This window comes from Heterodontus francisci, chromosome 27, assembly GCF_036365525.1.
Source record: "Heterodontus francisci isolate sHetFra1 chromosome 27, sHetFra1.hap1, whole genome shotgun sequence".
In the NCBI taxonomy this organism is placed as follows: domain Eukaryota; kingdom Metazoa; phylum Chordata; class Chondrichthyes; order Heterodontiformes; family Heterodontidae; genus Heterodontus; species Heterodontus francisci.
Window position 1 is genome coordinate 52,318,986 of NC_090397.1, and position 19,489 is coordinate 52,338,474.

General features: G+C 49.0%; 1 protein-coding gene across 2 annotated transcripts in view; it reads left to right on the forward strand.

The window, feature by feature from the left end:
- The first annotated feature begins 17,127 nt into the window (after window positions 1–17,127).
- Window positions 17,128–19,489, forward strand: part of shank3a (SH3 and multiple ankyrin repeat domains 3a) — a 1,286,992-nt gene continuing 1,284,630 nt past the window's right edge. Inside the window, exon 1 of one of the 2 annotated variants that reach the window (XM_068059355.1) lies at window positions 17,128–17,375. In XM_068059355.1, the coding sequence (XP_067915456.1) occupies window positions 17,263–17,375 (113 nt within the window). In that variant the 5' untranslated portion in view covers window positions 17,128–17,262. The remainder of the gene's footprint in view (window positions 17,376–19,489) is intronic. The other variant, XM_068059357.1, reaches the window with a different exon arrangement.

Below are 19,489 nucleotides of genomic sequence, written 5' to 3' on the forward strand. Positions count from 1 at the left end.
TGCTGCCACTGTGCGTCGGTGGTGGAGGAAGTGAATGTTTCTGGAGGGGGTACCAATCAGGCGGGCTGCTTTGTGCTGGATGGTGTTGAGCTGCTTGAGTATTGTTGGAGCTGCACCCATCCAGGCAAGTGGAGAGTATTTCATCACACTCCTGACTTGTGCCTAGTAGATGGTGGACAGGCTTTGGGAAGTCAGGTGTTGAGTTACTCGCCGCAGGATTCCTAGCCTCTGCCCTCTTCTTGTAGCCGTGGTGTTTATATGGCTACTCCAGTTCAGTTTCTGGTTAATGGTAGCCCCTAGGATGTTGATAGTGGGGGATGGTAATGCCATTGAATGTCATGGGGAGATGGTTAGATTCTCTCTTGTTGAAGATGGTCATAGCTTGGCACTTGTGTGGCACGAATGTTACTTGCCACTTATCAGCCCAAGCCTGGATATTGTCCAGGTCTTGTTGCATTTCTGCACGGACTGCTTCAGTATCTGAGGAGTCATGAATGGTGCTGAACATTGTGCAATCATCAGCGAACATCCCCACTTCTGACCTTATGATTGAAGGAAGGTCATTGATGAAGCAGCTGAAGATGGTTGGGCCTAGGACACTACCCTGAGGGACTCCTGCAACTCAGATGATTGATCAACAACCATAGTCATCTTCCTTTGTGTTAGTTATGACTCCAGCCAGGGGAGAGTCTTCCCCCTGATTCCCATTGACTCCAGTTTTGCTGGGGCTCCTTGATACCATACTCGGTCAAATGCTGCCTTGATGTCAACAGGTGAGGTGAGTGTGACTGCCCTTGAGTTCAGCTCTTTTGTGCATGTTTGAACCAAGGCTGTAATGAGGTCAGGAGCTGAGTGACCCTGGCAGAACCCAAACTGAGCGTCACTGAGCAGGTTATTGCTAAACAAGTGCCGCTTGATGACACTGTTGATGACACCTTCCACCACTTTACTGATGATTGAGAGGACTGATGGGGCGGTAATTGGCCGGGTTAGACTTGTCCTCCTGTTTGTGTACAGGACATACCTGGGCAATTTTCCAAATTGCTGGATAGATGCCAGTGTTGTAGCTGGAACAGCTTGGCTAGGGGCGTGGCAAGTTCTGGAGCACAGGTCTTCAATACTATTGCCGGAATATTGCCAGGGCCCATAGCCTTTGCACTATCCAGTGCCTTCAGTCATTTCTTGATACCACGCAGAGTGAATCGAATTGGCTGAAGTCTGGCATCTGTGATGCTGGGGACCTCAGGAGGAGGCTGAGATGGATCATCAACTCGGCACTTCTGGCTGAAGATTGTTGCAAATGCTTCAGCCTTATCTTTCGCACTGATGTGCTGGGCTCCCCCATCAATGAGGATGGGGATACTTGTGGAGCTACCTCCTTCAGTTAGTTGTTTAATTGTCCACCACCACTCACAGCTGGATGTGGCAGGACTGCAGAGCTTACATCTGATCCATTGGTTATGGGATCGCTTAGCTCTGTCTATTGCATGCTGCTTGTGCAGTTTGGCACACAAGTAGTCCTGTGTAGTAGCTTCACCAGGTTGACACCTCATTTTGAGGTATGCCTGGTGCTGCTCCTGGCATGTCCTCCTGCACTCTTCATTGAACCAGGGTTAGTCTCCTGGCTTGATGGTATTGGTTAAATGGGGGATATGTCGGGCCATGAGGTTACAGATTATGGTTGAGTACAATTCTGCTGCTGCCCCACAGCACCTCATGGAGAATCAGCTGTGCTTTGCTAGATCTGTTCGAAATCTGTCCCATTTAGCACAGTGGTAGTGCCACACAACACAATGGAGGATATCCTCAATGTGAAAGCGGGACTTCATGTTGATGAGGACTGTGCAGTAGTCACTCCTATCATGGACAGATGCATCTGCAGCAGGCTGATTGGTGAGGACGAGGTCAAGTATGTTTTTCTCTCTTGTTGGTTCCCTCACCACCTGCTGCGGTCTAGCAGCTATGTCCTTTTGGACTCGGCAAGTAGTGGTGCTATCGAGCCACTCTTGGTGATGGACATTGAAGTCCCCCACCCAGATTACATTTTGCACCCTTGCTACCCTCAGTGCTTCCTCCAATTGGTGTTCAACATGGAGGAGTACTGACTCATCAGCTGAAGGACAGCAGTAGGTGGTAATCAGCAGGAGGTCTCCTTGCCCATGTTTGACCTGATGCCATGAGACTTCATGGGGTCCAGAGTCGATGTTGAGGACTCCCAGGGCAACTCCCATCCTGACTGTATATTACTGTGCAGCCACCTCTGCTGGGTCTGTCCTGCCGATGGGAAAGGACATACCTGGGGATGGTGATGCTCGTGTCTGGGACATTGTCTGTAAGCTATGATTCCAGGAGTATGACTATGTCAGGCTGTTGCTTGACTGGTCTCTGGGACAGCTCTCCCAACTTTGGCACGAGCCCCCAGATGTAGGAAAGGAGGACTTTGGAGGGTCAACAGGGCTGGCTTTGCCATTGTCGTTTCCGATGCCTGGGTCCATGCCGGGTGGTCCTCCAGTTTCATTCTTTTATTATTGACTTTGTAGCGGTAAGACACAACTGAGTGGCTTGTTGGGCCATTTCAGAGGGCATATATGAGTCAACCACATTGCTGTGGGTTTGGAGTCACATAGGACAGCAGATTTGCTTCCCTAAAGGTCATTAGTGAACCAGATGGGTTGTTACAACAATCAACAATGGTTTCATGGCCATCATTAGAAGAGCATTTAATTCCAGATTTTTATTAATTGAATTCACATTCTGCTGTGGTGGGATTCAAACCATATTCCCAGGGCAATACTCCGTGTCTTTGGGTTATTAGTCCAGTGACAATACCACAACACAACCACCTCCCCAGTTTCAGAAGCCAGACAGTGAACAACATCATGAGTCAGCAGTTCAGGAGAGGAGAAAGTGAACCTCAACTGACAGGAGGATGAACAGAGAGGGAGTGAGACACTGGGACTGACAGCAGATTGGAAAAAGCACTGGGGCACCAAATGGTTGACCAATTGGTCAGGGATACTACAGTCTGAGCATGGATCTAGGGGGTCAGGGATACTACAGTCTGAGCAGGAATCTAGGGGGTCAGGGATACTACAGTCTGAGCAGGAATCTAGGGGGTCAGGGATACTACAGTCTGAGCAGGGATCTAAGGGGTCAGCGAAACTACAATCTGAGCAGAAATCAAGGGGGTCAGGGATGCGACAGACTGCAGAAATCTAGGGGGTCAATGATACCACAGACTCTGCAGAAATCTAGGGGGTCAGGGATACTACAGACTGCAGAAATCAAGGGGGTCAATGATACTACAGACTCTGCAGAAATCTAGGGGATCAGGGATACTACAGACTGCAGAAATCTAGGGGGTCAGGGATACTACAGACTCTGCAGAAATCTAGAGGGTCAGGGATACTACAGACTCTGCAGAAATCTAGGGGGTCAGGGGTACTACAGACTCTGCAGAAATCTAGGGGGTCAATTATACTACAGACTCTGCTGAAATCTAGGGGGTCAGTAAAACTACAGACTCTGCAGAAATCTATAGGGTCAGGGATACTACAGACTCTGCAGAAATCTAGGGGGTCAGGGATACTACAGACTCTGCAGAAATCTCGGGGGTCAGGGATACTACAGACTCTGCAGAAATCTAGGGGGTCAGGGATACTACAGACTCTGCAGAAATCTAGGGGATCAGGGATACTACAGACTGCAGAAATCTAGGGGGTCAGGGATACTACAGACTCTGCAGAAATCTAGGGGGTCAGGGATACTACAGACTCTGCAGAAATCTAGGGGGTCAGGGATACTACAGACTGCAGAAATCTAGGGGGTCAGGGATACTACAGACTCTGCAGAAATCTAGGGGGTCAGGGATACTACAGACTCTGCAGAAATCTAGGGGGTCAGGGGTACTACAGACTCTGCAGAAATCTAGGGGGTCAATTATACTACAGACTCTGCTGAAATCTAGGGGGTCAGTAAAACTACAGACTCTGCAGAAATCTATAGGGTCAGGGATACTACAGACTCTGCAGAAATCTAGGGGATCAGGGATACTACAGACTGCAGAAATCAAGGGGGTCAATGATACTACAGACTCTGCAGAAATCTAGGGGATCAGGGATACTACAGACTGCAGAAATCTAGGGGGTCAGGGATACTACAGACTCTGCAGAAATCTAGGGGATCAGGGATACTACAGACTGCAGAAATCAAGGGGGTCAATGATACTACAGACTCTGCAGAAATCTAGGGGATCAGGGATACTACAGACTGCAGAAATCTAGGGGGTCAGGGATACTACAGACTCTGCAGAAATCTAGGGGGTCAGGGATACTACAGACTCTGCAGAAATCTAGGGGGTCAGGGGTACTACAGACTCTGCAGAAATCTAGGGGGTCAATTATACTACAGACTCTGCTGAAATCTAGGGGGTCAGTAAAACTACAGACTCTGCAGAAATCTATAGGGTCAGGGATACTACAGACTCTGCAGAAATCTAGGGGGTCAGGGATACTACAGACTCTGCAGAAATCTCGGGGGTCAGGGATACTACAGACTCTGCAGAAATCTAGGGGGTCAGGGATACTACAGACTCTGCAGAAATCTATAGGGTCAGGGATACTACAGACTCTGCAGAAATCTAGGGGGTCAGGGATACTACAGACTCTGCAGAAATCTAGGAGGTCAGGGAAACTACAGACTCTGCAGAAATCTATAGGGTCAGGGATACTACAGACTCTGCAGAAATCTAGGGGGTCAGGGATACTACAGACTGCAGAAATCAAGGGGGTCAATGATACTACAGACTCTGCAGAAATCTAGGGGATCAGGGATACTACAGACTGCAGAAATCTATAGGGTCAGGGATACTACAGACTGCAGAAATCTAGGGGGTCAGGGATACTACAGACTGCAGAAATCTAGGATGTCAGGGATACTACAGACTGCAGAAATCTAGGATGTCAGGGATACTACAGACTGCAGAAATCTAGGGGGTCAGGGATACTACAGACTCTGCAGAAATCTCATGGATCAGGGATACTACAGACTCTGCAAAAATCTCGGGGATCAGGGATACTACAGACTCTGCAGAAATCTAGGGGGTCAGGGATACTACAGACTCTGCAGAAATCTAGGGGGTCAGGGACACTACAGACTCTGCAAAAATCTCGGGGGTCAGGGATACTACAGACTCTGCAGAAATCTAGGAGGTCAGGGAAACTACAGACTCTGCAGAAATCTATAGGGTCAGGGATACTACAGACTCTGCAGAAATCTCGGGGATCAGGGATACTACAGACTGAGCAGGAATCTAGGGGGTCAGGGATACTACAGTCTGAGCAGGGATCTAAGGGGTCAGCGAAACTACAATCTGAGCAGAAATCAAGGGGGTCAGGGATGCGACAGACTGCAGAAATCTAGGGGGTCAATGATACCACAGACTCTGCAGAAATCTAGGGGGTCAGGGATACTACAGACTGCAGAAATCAAGGGGGTCAATGATACTACAGACTCTGCAGAAATCTAGGGGATCAGGGATACTACAGACTGCAGAAATCTAGGGGGTCAGGGATACTACAGACTCTGCAGAAATCTAGAGGGTCAGGGATACTACAGACTCTGCAGAAATCTAGGGGGTCAGGGGTACTACAGACTCTGCAGAAATCTAGGGGGTCAATTATACTACAGACTCTGCTGAAATCTAGGGGGTCAGTAAAACTACAGACTCTGCAGAAATCTATAGGGTCAGGGATACTACAGACTCTGCAGAAATCTAGGGGGTCAGGGATACTACAGACTCTGCAGAAATCTCGGGGGTCAGGGATACTACAGACTCTGCAGAAATCTAGGGGGTCAGGGATACTACAGACTCTGCAGAAATCTAGGGGATCAGGGATACTACAGACTGCAGAAATCTAGGGGGTCAGGGATACTACAGACTCTGCAGAAATCTAGGGGGTCAGGGATACTACAGACTCTGCAGAAATCTAGGGGGTCAGGGATACTACAGACTGCAGAAATCTAGGGGGTCAGGGATACTACAGACTCTGCAGAAATCTAGGGGGTCAGGGATACTACAGACTCTGCAGAAATCTAGGGGGTCAGGGGTACTACAGACTCTGCAGAAATCTAGGGGGTCAATTATACTACAGACTCTGCTGAAATCTAGGGGGTCAGTAAAACTACAGACTCTGCAGAAATCTATAGGGTCAGGGATACTACAGACTCTGCAGAAATCTAGGGGATCAGGGATACTACAGACTGCAGAAATCAAGGGGGTCAATGATACTACAGACTCTGCAGAAATCTAGGGGATCAGGGATACTACAGACTGCAGAAATCTAGGGGGTCAGGGATACTACAGACTCTGCAGAAATCTAGGGGATCAGGGATACTACAGACTGCAGAAATCAAGGGGGTCAATGATACTACAGACTCTGCAGAAATCTAGGGGATCAGGGATACTACAGACTGCAGAAATCTAGGGGGTCAGGGATACTACAGACTCTGCAGAAATCTAGGGGGTCAGGGATACTACAGACTCTGCAGAAATCTAGGGGGTCAGGGGTACTACAGACTCTGCAGAAATCTAGGGGGTCAATTATACTACAGACTCTGCTGAAATCTAGGGGGTCAGTAAAACTACAGACTCTGCAGAAATCTATAGGGTCAGGGATACTACAGACTCTGCAGAAATCTAGGGGGTCAGGGATACTACAGACTCTGCAGAAATCTCGGGGGTCAGGGATACTACAGACTCTGCAGAAATCTAGGGGGTCAGGGATACTACAGACTCTGCAGAAATCTATAGGGTCAGGGATACTACAGACTCTGCAGAAATCTAGGGGGTCAGGGATACTACAGACTCTGCAGAAATCTAGGAGGTCAGGGAAACTACAGACTCTGCAGAAATCTATAGGGTCAGGGATACTACAGACTCTGCAGAAATCTAGGGGGTCAGGGATACTACAGACTGCAGAAATCAAGGGGGTCAATGATACTACAGACTCTGCAGAAATCTAGGGGATCAGGGATACTACAGACTGCAGAAATCTATAGGGTCAGGGATACTACAGACTGCAGAAATCTAGGGGGTCAGGGATACTACAGACTGCAGAAATCTAGGATGTCAGGGATACTACAGACTGCAGAAATCTAGGATGTCAGGGATACTACAGACTGCAGAAATCTAGGGGGTCAGGGATACTACAGACTCTGCAGAAATCTCATGGATCAGGGATACTACAGACTCTGCAAAAATCTCGGGGATCAGGGATACTACAGACTCTGCAGAAATCTAGGGGGTCAGGGATACTACAGACTCTGCAGAAATCTAGGGGGTCAGGGACACTACAGACTCTGCAAAAATCTCGGGGGTCAGGGATACTACAGACTCTGCAGAAATCTAGGAGGTCAGGGAAACTACAGACTCTGCAGAAATCTATAGGGTCAGGGATACTACAGACTCTGCAGAAATCTCGGGGATCAGGGATACTACAGACTCTGCAGAAATCTAGGATGTCAGGGATACTACAGACTGCAGAAATCTAGGGGATCAGGGATACTACAGACTGCAGAAATCTAGGGCGTCAGGGATACTACAGACTGCAGAAATCTGAGGGGTCAGGGATACTATAGACTCTGCAGAAATCTAGGGGATCAGGGATACTACAGACTGCAGAAATCTAGGGGGTCAGGGATACTACAGACTACAGAAATCTGGGGGGTCAGGGATACTACAGACTCTGCAGAAATCTAGGGGATCAGGGATACTACAGACTCTGCAGAAATCTATAGGGTCAGGGATACTACAGACTCTGCAGAAATCTATAGGGTCAGGGAAACTACAGACTCTGTAGAAATCTATAGGGTCAGGGAAACTACAGACTCTGCAGAAATCTATAGGGTCAGGGATACTACAGACTCTGCAGAAATCTAGGGGGTCAGGGAAACTACAGACTCTGCAGAAATCTATAGGGTCAGGGATACTACAGACTCTGCAGAAATCTATAGGGTCAGGGATACTACAGACTGCAGAAATCTAGGGGGTCAGGGATACTACAGACTCTGCAGAAATCTAGGAGGTCAGGGAAACTACAGACTCTGCAGAAATCTAGGAGGTCAGGGAAACTACAGACTCTGCAGAAATCTATAGGGTCAGGGATACTACAGACTCTGCAGAAATCTATAGGGTCAGGGATACTACAGACTGCAGAAATCTCGGGGGTCAGGGAAACTACAGACTCTGCAGAAATCTATAGGGTCAGGGATACTACAGACTCTGCAGAAATCTATAGGGTCAGGGATACTACAGACTGCAGAAATCTCGGGGGTCAGGGATACTACAGACGTTGCAGAAATCTCGGGGATCAGGGATACTACAGACTCTGCAGAAATCTAGGATGTCAGGGATAGTACAGACTGCAGAAATCTCGGGGGTCAGGGATACTACAGACTCTGCAGAAATCTAGGGGATTAGGGATACTACAGACTGCAGAAATCTAGGGGGTCAGGGATACTACAGACTCTGCAGAAATCTAGGGGATCAGGGATACTACAGACTCTTCAGAAATCTAGGGGGTCAGGGATACTACAGACTCTGCAGAAATCTAGGGGGTCAGGGATACTACAGACTGCAGAAATCTGGGGGGTCAGGGATACTGCAGACTCTGCAGAAATCTAGGGGGTCAGGGATACTACAGACTCTGCAGAAATCTAGGGGGTCAGGGATACTACAGACTCTGCAGAAATCTATAGGGTCAGGGATACTACAGACTCTGCAGAAATCTATAGGGCAAGGGAAACTACAGACTCTGCAGAAATCTATAGGGTCAGGGAAACTACAGACTCTGCAGAAATCTATAGGGTCAGGGATACTACAGACTCTGCAGAAATCTAGGGGGTCAGGGATACTACAGTCTCTGCAGAAATCTTAGGAGGTCAGGGAAACTCCAGACTCTGCAGAAATCTATAGGGTCAGGGATACTACAGACTGCAGAAATCTAGGGGGTCAGGGATACTACAGACTGCAGAAATCAAGGGGGTCAGGGATACTACAGACTCTGCAGAAATCTAGGGGGTCAGGGATACTACAGACTGCAGAAATCTAGGGGGTCAGGGATACTACAGACTGCAGAAATCTAGGAGGTCAGGGATACTACAGACTGCAGAAATCTAGGGGGTCAATGATCCTACAGACTCTGCAGAAATCTAGGGGGCCAGGGATACTACAGACTGCAGAAATCAAGGGGTCAGGGATACTACAGACTGCAGAAATCTAGGGGGTCAGGGATACTACAGACTGCAGAAATCTAGGAGGTCAGGGATACTACAGACTGCAGAAATCTAGGGGGTCAGGGATACTACAGACTCTGCAGAAATCTAGGGGGTCAGGGATACTACAGACTGCAGAAATCTATAGGGTCAGGGATACTACAGACTCTGCAGAAAACTGGGGGGTCAGGGATACTACAGACTCTGCAGAATTCTAGGGGGTCAGGAAAATCACAGACTTTGCAGAAATCTAGGGGGTCAGGGATACTACAGACTCTGCAGAAATCTAGGGGGTCAGGGATACTACAGACTCTGCAGAAATCTATAGGGTCAGTGGTACTACAGACTCTGCAGAAATCTAGGGGGTCAATGATACTACAGACTCTGCAGAAATCTATGGGGTCAGGGATACTACAGACTGCAGAAATTGAGAGGGTCAGGGATACTACAGACTCTGCAGAAATCTATAGGGTCAGGGATACTACAGACTGCAGAAATCGAGAGGGTCAGGGATACTACGGACTCTGCAGAAATCTATAGGGTCAGGGATACTACAGACTGCAGAAATCGAGAGGGTCAGGGATACTACGGACTCTGCAGAAATCTATAGGGTCAGGGATACTACAGACTGCAGAAATCGAGAGGGTCAGGGATACTACGGACTCTGCAGAAATCTATAGGGTCAGGGATACTACAGACTGCAGAAATCGAGAGGGTCAGGGATACTACGGACTCTGCAGAAATCTATAGGGTCAGGGATACTACAGACTCTGCAGAAATCTAGGGGGTCAGGGATACTACAGACTCTGCAGAAATCAAGGGGGTCAGGGATACTACAGACTCTGCAGAAATCAAGGGGGTCAGGGATACTACAGACTCTGCAGAAATCTAGGGGGTCAGGGATACTACAGACTCTGCAGAAATCTATAGGGTCAGGGATACTACAGACTGCAGAAATCGAGAGGGTCAGGGATACTACGGACTCTGCAGAAATCTATAGGGTCAGGGATACTACAGACTCTGCAGAAATCTAGGGGGTCAGGGATACTACAGACTCTGCAGAAATCAAGGGGGTCAGGGATACTACAGACTCTGCAGAAATCAAGGGGGTCAGGGATACTACAGACTCTGCAGAAATCTAGGGGGTCAGGGATACTACAGACTCTGCAGAAATCTAGGGGGTCAGGGATACTACAGACTCTGCAGAAATCAAGGGGGTCAGGGATACTACAGACTCTGCAGAAATCTATAAGGTCAGGGACACTACAGACTCTTCAGAAATCTAGGGGGTCAATGATACTACTGACTCTGCAGAAATCTATAAGGCCAGGGATACTACAGACTGCAGAAATCTGGGGGGTCAGGGATACGACAGACTCTTCAAAAATCTAGGGGGTCAATGATCCTACAGACTCTGCAGAAATCTATAGGGTCAGTGGTACTACAGACTCTGCAGAAATCTAGGGGGTCAATGATACTGCAGACTCTGCAGAAATCTAGGGGGTCAGGGATACTACAGACTGCAGAAATCTATAAGGTCAGGGACACTACAGACTCTTCAGAAATCTAGGGGGTCAATGATACTACAGACTCTGCAGAAATCTATAGGGTCAGGGATACTACAGACTGCAGAAATCTAGGGGGTCAGGGATACTACAGACTCTGCAGAAATCTGGGGGGTCAGGGATACTACAGACTCTGCAGAAATCTATAGGGTCAGGGATACTACAGACTGCAGAAATCTGGGGGGTCAGGGATACTACAGACTCTGCAAAAATCTATAGGGTCAGGGATACTACAGACTCTGCAGAAATCTATAGGGTCAGGGATACTACAGACTGCAGAAATCTAGGGGGTCAGGGATACTACAGACTCTGCAGAAATCTATGGGGTCAGGGATACTACAGAATCTGCAGAAATCTAGGGGGTCAGGGATACTACAGACTCTGCAGAAATCGAGGGGGTCAGGGATACTACAGACTCTGCAGAAATCTAGGGGGTCAGGGATACTACAGACTGCAGAAATCTGGGGGGTCAGGGATACTACAGACTCTGCAGAAATCTATAGGGTCAAGGATACTACAGACTGCAGAAATCTAGGGGGTCAGGGATACTACAGACTCTGCAGAAATCTATAGGGTCAGGGATACTACAGACTCTGCAGAAATCTAGGGGGTCAGGGATACTACAGACTCTGCAGAAATCTAGGGGGCCAGGGATACTACAGACTGTGCAGAAATCTATAGGGTCAAGGATACTACAGACTGCAGAAATCTAGGGGGTCAGGGATACTACAGACTGCAGAAATCTAAGGGGTCAGGGATACTACAGACTGCAGAAATCTAGGGGGTCAGGGATACTACAGACTGCAGAAATCTCGGGGGTCAGGGATACTACAGACTCTGCAGAAATCTATAGGGTCAAGGATACTACAGACTGGAGAAATCTAGGGGGTCAGGGATACTACAGACTCTGCAGAAATCTAGGGGGCCAGGGATACTACAGACTGTGCAGAAATCTATAGGGTCAAGGATACTACAGACTGCAGAAATCTAGGGGGTCAGGGATACTACAGACTGCAGAAATCTAAGGGGTCAGGGATACTACAGACTCTGCAGAAATCTGGGGGGTCAGGGATACTACAGACTGCAGAAATCTAAGGGGTCAGGGATACTACAGACTCTGCAGAAATCTATAGGGTCAAGGATACTACAGACTGCAGAAATCTCGGGGTTCATGATACTACAGACTCTGCAGAAATCTCGGGGGTCAGGGATACTACAGACTCTGCAGAAATCTATAGGGTCAAGGATACTACAGACTGCAGAAATCTGGGGGGTCAGGGATACTGCAGACTCTGCAGAAATCTAGGGGGTCAGGGATACTACAGACTCTGCGGAAACCTGGGGGTCAGGGATACTACAGACTCTGCAGAAATCTAGGGGTTCAGGGATACTACAGACTGCAGAAATCTAGGGGATCAGGGATACTACAGACTCTGCAGAAATCTATAGGGTCAAGGATACTACAGACTGCAGAAATCTAGGGGGTCAGGGATACTACAGACTCTGCAGAAATCTAGGGGGTCAGGGATACTACAGACTGCAGAAATCTAGGGGGTCAGGGATACTACAGACTCTGCAGAAATCTATAGGGTCAAGGATACTACAGACTGCAGAAATCTAGGGGGTCAGGGATACTACAGACTGCAGAAATCTAAGGGGTCAGGGATACTACAGACTCTGCAGAAATCTGGGGGGTCAGGGATACTACAGACTGCAGAAATCTGGGGGGTCAGGGATACTGCAGACTCTGCAGAAATCCAAGGGGTCAAGGATACTACAGACTCTGCGGAAATCTGGGGGGTCAGGGATACCACAGACTCTGCAGAAATCTAGGGGTTCATGATACTACAGAGTCTGCAGAAATCTGGGGGGTCAGGGATACTACAGACTTAGCAGAAATCTAGGGGGTCAGGGATACTACAGTCTTAGCAGGGATCTAGGGGGTCAGGGATACTACAGTCTGAGCAGGGATCTAGGGGGTCAGGGATACTACAGTCTGAGGAGAAATCCCGGGGGTCAGGGATGCTACAGTCTGTGCAGGAATCTAGGGGGTCAGGGATACTACAGACTCAGCAGAAATCTAGGGGGTCGGGATGCTACAGTCTGAGCAGGAATCTTGGGGGTCAGGGATACCCCAGTCTGTGGAGAAATCTGGGGGTCAGGGATACTACAGACTCTGCAGAAATCTAGGGGGTCAGGGATACTACAGACTGCAGAAATCTAGGGGGTCAGGGATACTACAGACTCTGCAGAAATCTATAGGGTCAAGGATACTACAGACTGCAGAAATCTAGGGGGTCAGGGATACTACAGACTCTGCAGAAATCTAGGGGGTCAGGGATACTACAGACTGCAGAAATCTAGGGGGTCAGGGATACTACAGACTCTGCAGAAATCTATAGGGTCAAGGATACTACAGACTGGAGAAATCTAGGGGGTCAGGGATACTACAGACTCTGCAGAAATCTAGCGGGTCAGGGATACTACAGACTGCAGAAATCTAGGGGGTCAGGGATACTACAGACTCTGCAGAAATCTATAGGGTCAAGGATACTACAGACTGCAGAAATCTGGGGGGTCAGGGATACTGCTGACTCTGCAGAAATCCAAGGGGTCAGGGATACTACAGACTCTGCGGAAATCTGGGGGGTCAGGGATACCACAGACTCTGCAGAAATCTAGGGGTTCATGATACTACCGAGTCTGCAGAAATCTGGGGGGTCAGGGATACTACAGACTTAGCAGAAATCTAGGGGGTCAGGGATACTACAGTCTTAGCAGGGATCTAGGGGGTCAGGGATACTACAGTCTGAGCAGGGATCTAGGGGGTCAGGGATACTACAGTCTGAGGAGAAATCTAGGGGGTCAGGGATGCTACAGTCTGTGCAGGAATCTAGGGGGTCAGGGATACTACAGACTCAGCAGAAATCTAGGGGGTCGGGATGCTACAGTCTGAGCAGGAATCTTGGGGGTCAGGGATACCCCAGTCTGTGGAGAAATCTAGGGGGTCAGGGATGCTACAGTCTGAGCAGGGATCTCGGGGGTCAGGGATGCTACAGTCTGAGCAGGAATCTAGGGGGTCCGGGATGCTACAGTCTGAACAGGGATCTCGGGGGTCAGGGATACCCCAGTCTGAGGAGAAATCTAGGGGGTCAGGGATGATACTGTCTGAGCAGGAGTCTAGGGGGTCTGGGAAGCTACAGTCTGAGGAGAAATCTAGGGGGTCAGGAATGCTACAGTCTGAGCAGGAATCTAGGGGGTCAGGGGTGCTACAGTCTGAGCAGGAATCTAAGGGGTCAGGGATACCCCAGTCTGAGGAGAAATCTAGGGGCTCAGGGATTCTACAGTCTGAGCAGGAATCTAGGGGGTCAGGGATGCTACAGTCTGAGCAGGAATCTAGGGGGTCAGGGATGCTACAGTCTGAGCAGGAATCTAGGGGGTCAGGGATGCTACAGTCTGAGCAGGAATCTTGGGGGTCAGGGATTCTACAGTCTGAGCAGGGATCTAGGGGGTCAGGGATACCCCAGTCTGAGGAGAAATCTGGGGGGTCAGGGATGCTACAGTCTGAGCAGGAATCTAGGGGGTCAGGGATGCTACAGTCTGAGGAAATATCTAGGGGTCAGGGATGCTACAATCTGAGCAGGAATCTAGGGGGTCAGGGATGCTATAGTCTGAGCAGGAATCTCGGGGGTCAGGGTTACTACAGTCTGAGCAGGAATCTCGGGGCTCAGGGTTACTACAGTCTGAGCAGGGATCTGGGGGTCAGCGATACAACATTCTGAGCAGGAATCTAGGGGGTCAGGGATGCTACAGTCTGAGCAGGAATCTAGGGGGTCAGGGTTACTACAGTCTGAGCAGGAATCTAGGGCGTCAGGGATACTACAGTCTCAGCAGGGTTCTAGGGGGTCAGGGATACTACAGATTGAACAGGGTTGTATGGGGGTCTCAGGTACTACAGTCTGAGCAGGGCTGAGTGGTTGGGGTCAGGGATACCACAGTCTGAGCCCGGGTCAGGGTTACTACAGTTTGAGCAGTGATCTAGGGGGTCAGGGACACCACAGTCTGAGAAGGGGTGTAGGGGGTCAGGAATACTACAGTCTGAGCAGGGATCTAGGGGTCAGGGTTACTACAGTTTGAGCAGGGCTGTAGGTGGTCAGGAATACTACAGTCTGAGCAGGGATTTATGGGAAAGGAATACTACAGCCTGAGCAGGGATCTAGGGGTCAGGGTTACTACAGTCTGAGCAGGGCTGTAGGGTGTCAGGAATACTACAGTCTGAGCAGGCATCTAGGGCATCAGGGATACTACAGTCTCAGCAGGGTTCTAGGGGCTCAGGGATACTACAGATTGAACAGGGTTGTATGGGGGTCTGGGGTACTACAGTCTGAGCAGGGCTGAGGGGTTGGGGTCAGGGATACCACAGTCTGAGCCCGGGTCAGGGTTACTACAGTTTGAGCAGTGATCTAGGGGGTCAGGGACACCACAGTCTGAGAAGGGGTGTAGGGGGTCAGGGATACTACATCTGAGAAAGGGTGTAGGGGGTCTGGGATACTACAGTCTGAGCAGAGCAGTAGGGGGTCAGGAATACTACAGTCTGAGCAAGGATCTAGGGGTCAGGGACACCACAGTCTGAGAAGGGCTGTTGGGAGTCAGGGATACTACAGTCTGAGCAGAGCAGTAGGGGGTCAGGAATACTACAGTCTGAGCAGGGATCTAGGGGAAAGGAATACTACAGTCTGAGCAGGGATCTAGGGGTCAGGGTTACTACAGTCTGAGCAGGGCTGTAGGGTGTCAGGAATACTACAGTCTGAGCAGACATCTAGAGCGTCAGGGATACTACAGTCTCAGCAGGGTTCTAGGGGGTCAGGGATACTACAGATTGAACAGGGTTGTATGGGGGTCTGGGGTACTACAGTCTGAGCAGTGCTGAGGGGTTGGGGTCAGGGATACCACAGTCTGAGCCCGGGTCAGGGTTACTACAGTTTGAGCAGTGATCTAGGGGGTCAGGGACACCACAGTCTGAGAAGGGGTGTAGGGAGTCAGGGATACTACATCTGAGAAAGGGTGTAGGGGGTCTGGGATACTACAGTCTGAGCAGAGCAGTAGGGGGTCAGGAATACTACAGTCTGAGCAAGGGTCTAGGGGTCAGGGACACCACAGTCTGAGAAGGAGTGTAGGGAGTCAGGGATACTACAGTCTGAGAAGGGGTGTCGGGGGTCAGGGATACTACAGTCTGAGCAGAGCAGTAGGGGGTCAGGAATACTACAGTCTGAGCAGGGATCTAGGGGTCAGGGTTACTACAGTTTGAGCAGGGCTGTAGGTGGTCAGGAATACTACAGTCTGAGCAGGGATCTAGGGGTCAGGGTTACTACAGTCTGAGCAGGGCTGTAGGGGGTCTGGAATACTACAGTCTGCGCAGGGCTGTATGGGTTAGCAGACTATTGATGAGGTTGGGGAACATTGTGTCTAATGGAACAAAAACAAGAAATGCTGGAATCACTCAGCAGGTCTGGCAGCATCTGTGGAAAGAGAAGCAGAGTTAACGTTTCTGGTCACTGACCCGAAACGTTAACTCTGCTTCTCTTTCCACAGATGCTGCCAGACCAGTTGAGTGATTCCAGCATTTCTTGCTTTTGTTTCAGATTTTCAGCATCCGCAGTATTTTGCTTTTATTATTGTGTCTAATGGAAATTGGCACGGCGCAGAAAGTGGGAAATTCTGAACTGAGGAAAGGAAAAAACACATGTTTGAGAAGTGCAGCTGGTCTCTCAGTTTCTGACATCGTGCTGCTTCCTTTCCTCAGCTCCTTCCTGTGGCTACTTTCCACAGTATTTTATCTCTCTCCTGGACTTCCAAACAAAAGCCTTGTCAGTGTATTGGGAGTGAAAGGGTTAATCCCCATCTCTGAGGAACCCTGACTGATCCCAGCACACGAGGGGATTTGACCCGTGTTGCCTCAGAGCCAGTTTCTTTGCATGCAAAGCATGGGAGCTGAAATTGCTTGCGCAATGTATGGAGTCTGGGGAACCAATAAACAAAGCATTGTTATCTCGGAGCCGGCAGCTGCTAGGTATTCCACTCTGGGTCCCCACCAACTTCCTGTGTCTTCACATGTCTCCATCCTGTGTTGCAGAGATTGGGAAGCAGTGCATGCCTTAGCAAGGTGTTTCCTCCCTCACTGATTGGTGTCACATCCTGACTTGTTTTCCCTCCTGTGCTGGGTGATTTTACAGTCAAGAGTCAAGCAGCAGGCACCGAGAGGGTCAGTACTGGAAGTCTATACTTTTGTGACAGAGTTGTAGCTGGCAGAGCACAATAGGTGGACATTCTGAGTAGAGGGGAGCAGGGACGTCTTGTTGATCTGAAGTGAGTTCGGTCTCTGCACTGCGGAAGGTGATTTTCACAAGACAAGGTGCCTACTTGCATGGAGTTAATTGCTGTCAGCCTGATCCATGAGCTCGGGGTCCCTGTTGACAGTACTATTGGTGCCAGCCGAACTCCAGCTGGGAGAATTCCCTCTGTGGCCAAGAGCCTAAGGTAAGCGATAACTCTTGGGCAGCTTTTCTGTCAGACAGGAATATCGATTCAATAAGGATTCCCGAGGGAAAGCACTAGTCCACCCTGCAGTGCCCTATTACACTTTTGTGTTAGCTGTTGCTCATGAACCTTGAGAGATCTATGCACAAGATGACATTGGTTCTTTTCCCCATTGAGTGTCTGTTCAGCATTCACCCTGTTGCGTGCACAATACTGCATCGTTTACCACATAGGGGCCCAGTCCCCTCCACACGAGACCTGCCTGAGATAGTCTAGCATCATCAATAGTCTTGATTCTCGCATATATCTTGGCGTTATCCAAAAGCTTGCACGTCAGATGACCTTCCAATCAGAACAGATTCCACCTTCAACCAACATGACAGATTACCCTGTCATTTTACTGTTTGCAGGATCTAGCTGTGCATAAAATGGCTGCTGTGGTTCCCTATAACATCAGCACCCTACAGCAAAGTAATATTGTGTATCTCAAGCACACTGCGATGTTTGTGAGAGAGATATGATGAAGCAATGCTCGATGAGTCTTCACAACTTCTTGACGATCACAGTGAGATATGGGGCAGGGTTGGGGGAATGGGGAATAAGAGAGAGACTGGAACATTACTTCATCAGGATGTGTGTCTGGTAGTGAAGGAGGAGCCATCCTTCTACTGCTGGAAAACCATGGGTGCAACCAGGAAATAAATCACTTCCTTTCCAATGACAGCACAGAGCTCCAGAGAGTCTTTTTGTAAGAGAAACATCAGCAGACCAGGTACTTTGGGTCAGCCAGTACCCCTAAATTCTGGGACCTGAGGTCACATACAGCACAGAGTGGGTGAACACATCCTCTCTCTGCTGAATGTGAGGTTCATCAAGTGGAAGGGTGGTGTGGGCTCGGTATCATTTGGCATTAATTGACAATCACAATCAAATAAGCCTCAGGATGGCTAAAATTGGATGCAGAACAGCGTCGTACAGGTACAGAAGTGGCTGCTCCTCTTCAGCTTGACTTTGATGTTTATTGAACTTCACCCTGTATCTGCTCTGGCAGTGTTAGATGGAACAGTGTAGAAGGAGCTTTACACTGTATCTGACTTTTTTTTTTGGAGCTTTACTTCTCACCTAGCCTGTTTTTTTTTCTTTTTTTTTAAGGTGGCCTTTATACCCGAGGTCCCTTTTATATATTTTATGTTGAGAGAAGGTGGCCTTTATACCCGAGGTCCCTTTTATATATTTTATGTTGAGAGAAGGTGGCCTTTATACCCGAGGTCCCTTTTATATATTTTATGTTGAGAGAAGGTGGCCTTTATACCCGAGGTCCCTTTTATATATTTTATGTTGAGAGAAGGTGGCCTTTATACCCGAGGTCCCTTTTATATATTTTATGTTGAGAGAAGGTGGCCTTTATACCCGAGGTCCCTTTTATATATTTTATGTTGAGAGAAGGTGGCCTTTATACCCGAGGTCCCTTTTATATATTTTATGTTGAGAGAAGGTGGCCTTTATACCAGAGGTCCCTTTTATGTATTTTATGCTGAGAGGGCCTTTATTCCTCAGGCCCCTTTTATATACATATTTTTAAAATAACTTAATTAAAATCAAATAAATAAACAAAAAACAAATTAAAATGTCATTCTCGACGTCAACGATGAACTCCAGTCCCTGCGGTGCCCACTGGTCGCGGAAGGCCTCAAGCATACTGGCGGACACCGCATGCTCCTTCTCCAGGGACACCCAGGCGCGAACGTAACCGCGGAAGAGGGGCAGGCAATCAGGGAGGACGAACCCCCCGACAGCCTGGACCTGTGAATTGCCACCTTGGCCAGGCCCCGCCCACGCCCCTCTGCACTGGGTGCCCAAAGATCAGGAGCGTGGGACTGAAGTGCAGCCAAAACTTGAGGAGCAGCCCCTTCAAATACTCAAAGAGGGGCTGCAATCTCGCACACTCCGTATGTACGTGGAACACTGACTCGTGCAGGCCGCAGAAAGTACAGGCGGCCTGCGAGTCTGTGAACCTACTTAAAAGTCTATTGCACAGGACTGCCTTGTGCAGCACCCTCCACCCCAGCTCCCGATGTAAAGGGGGAGGACTCCCATGTAGAGAGACCTCCATC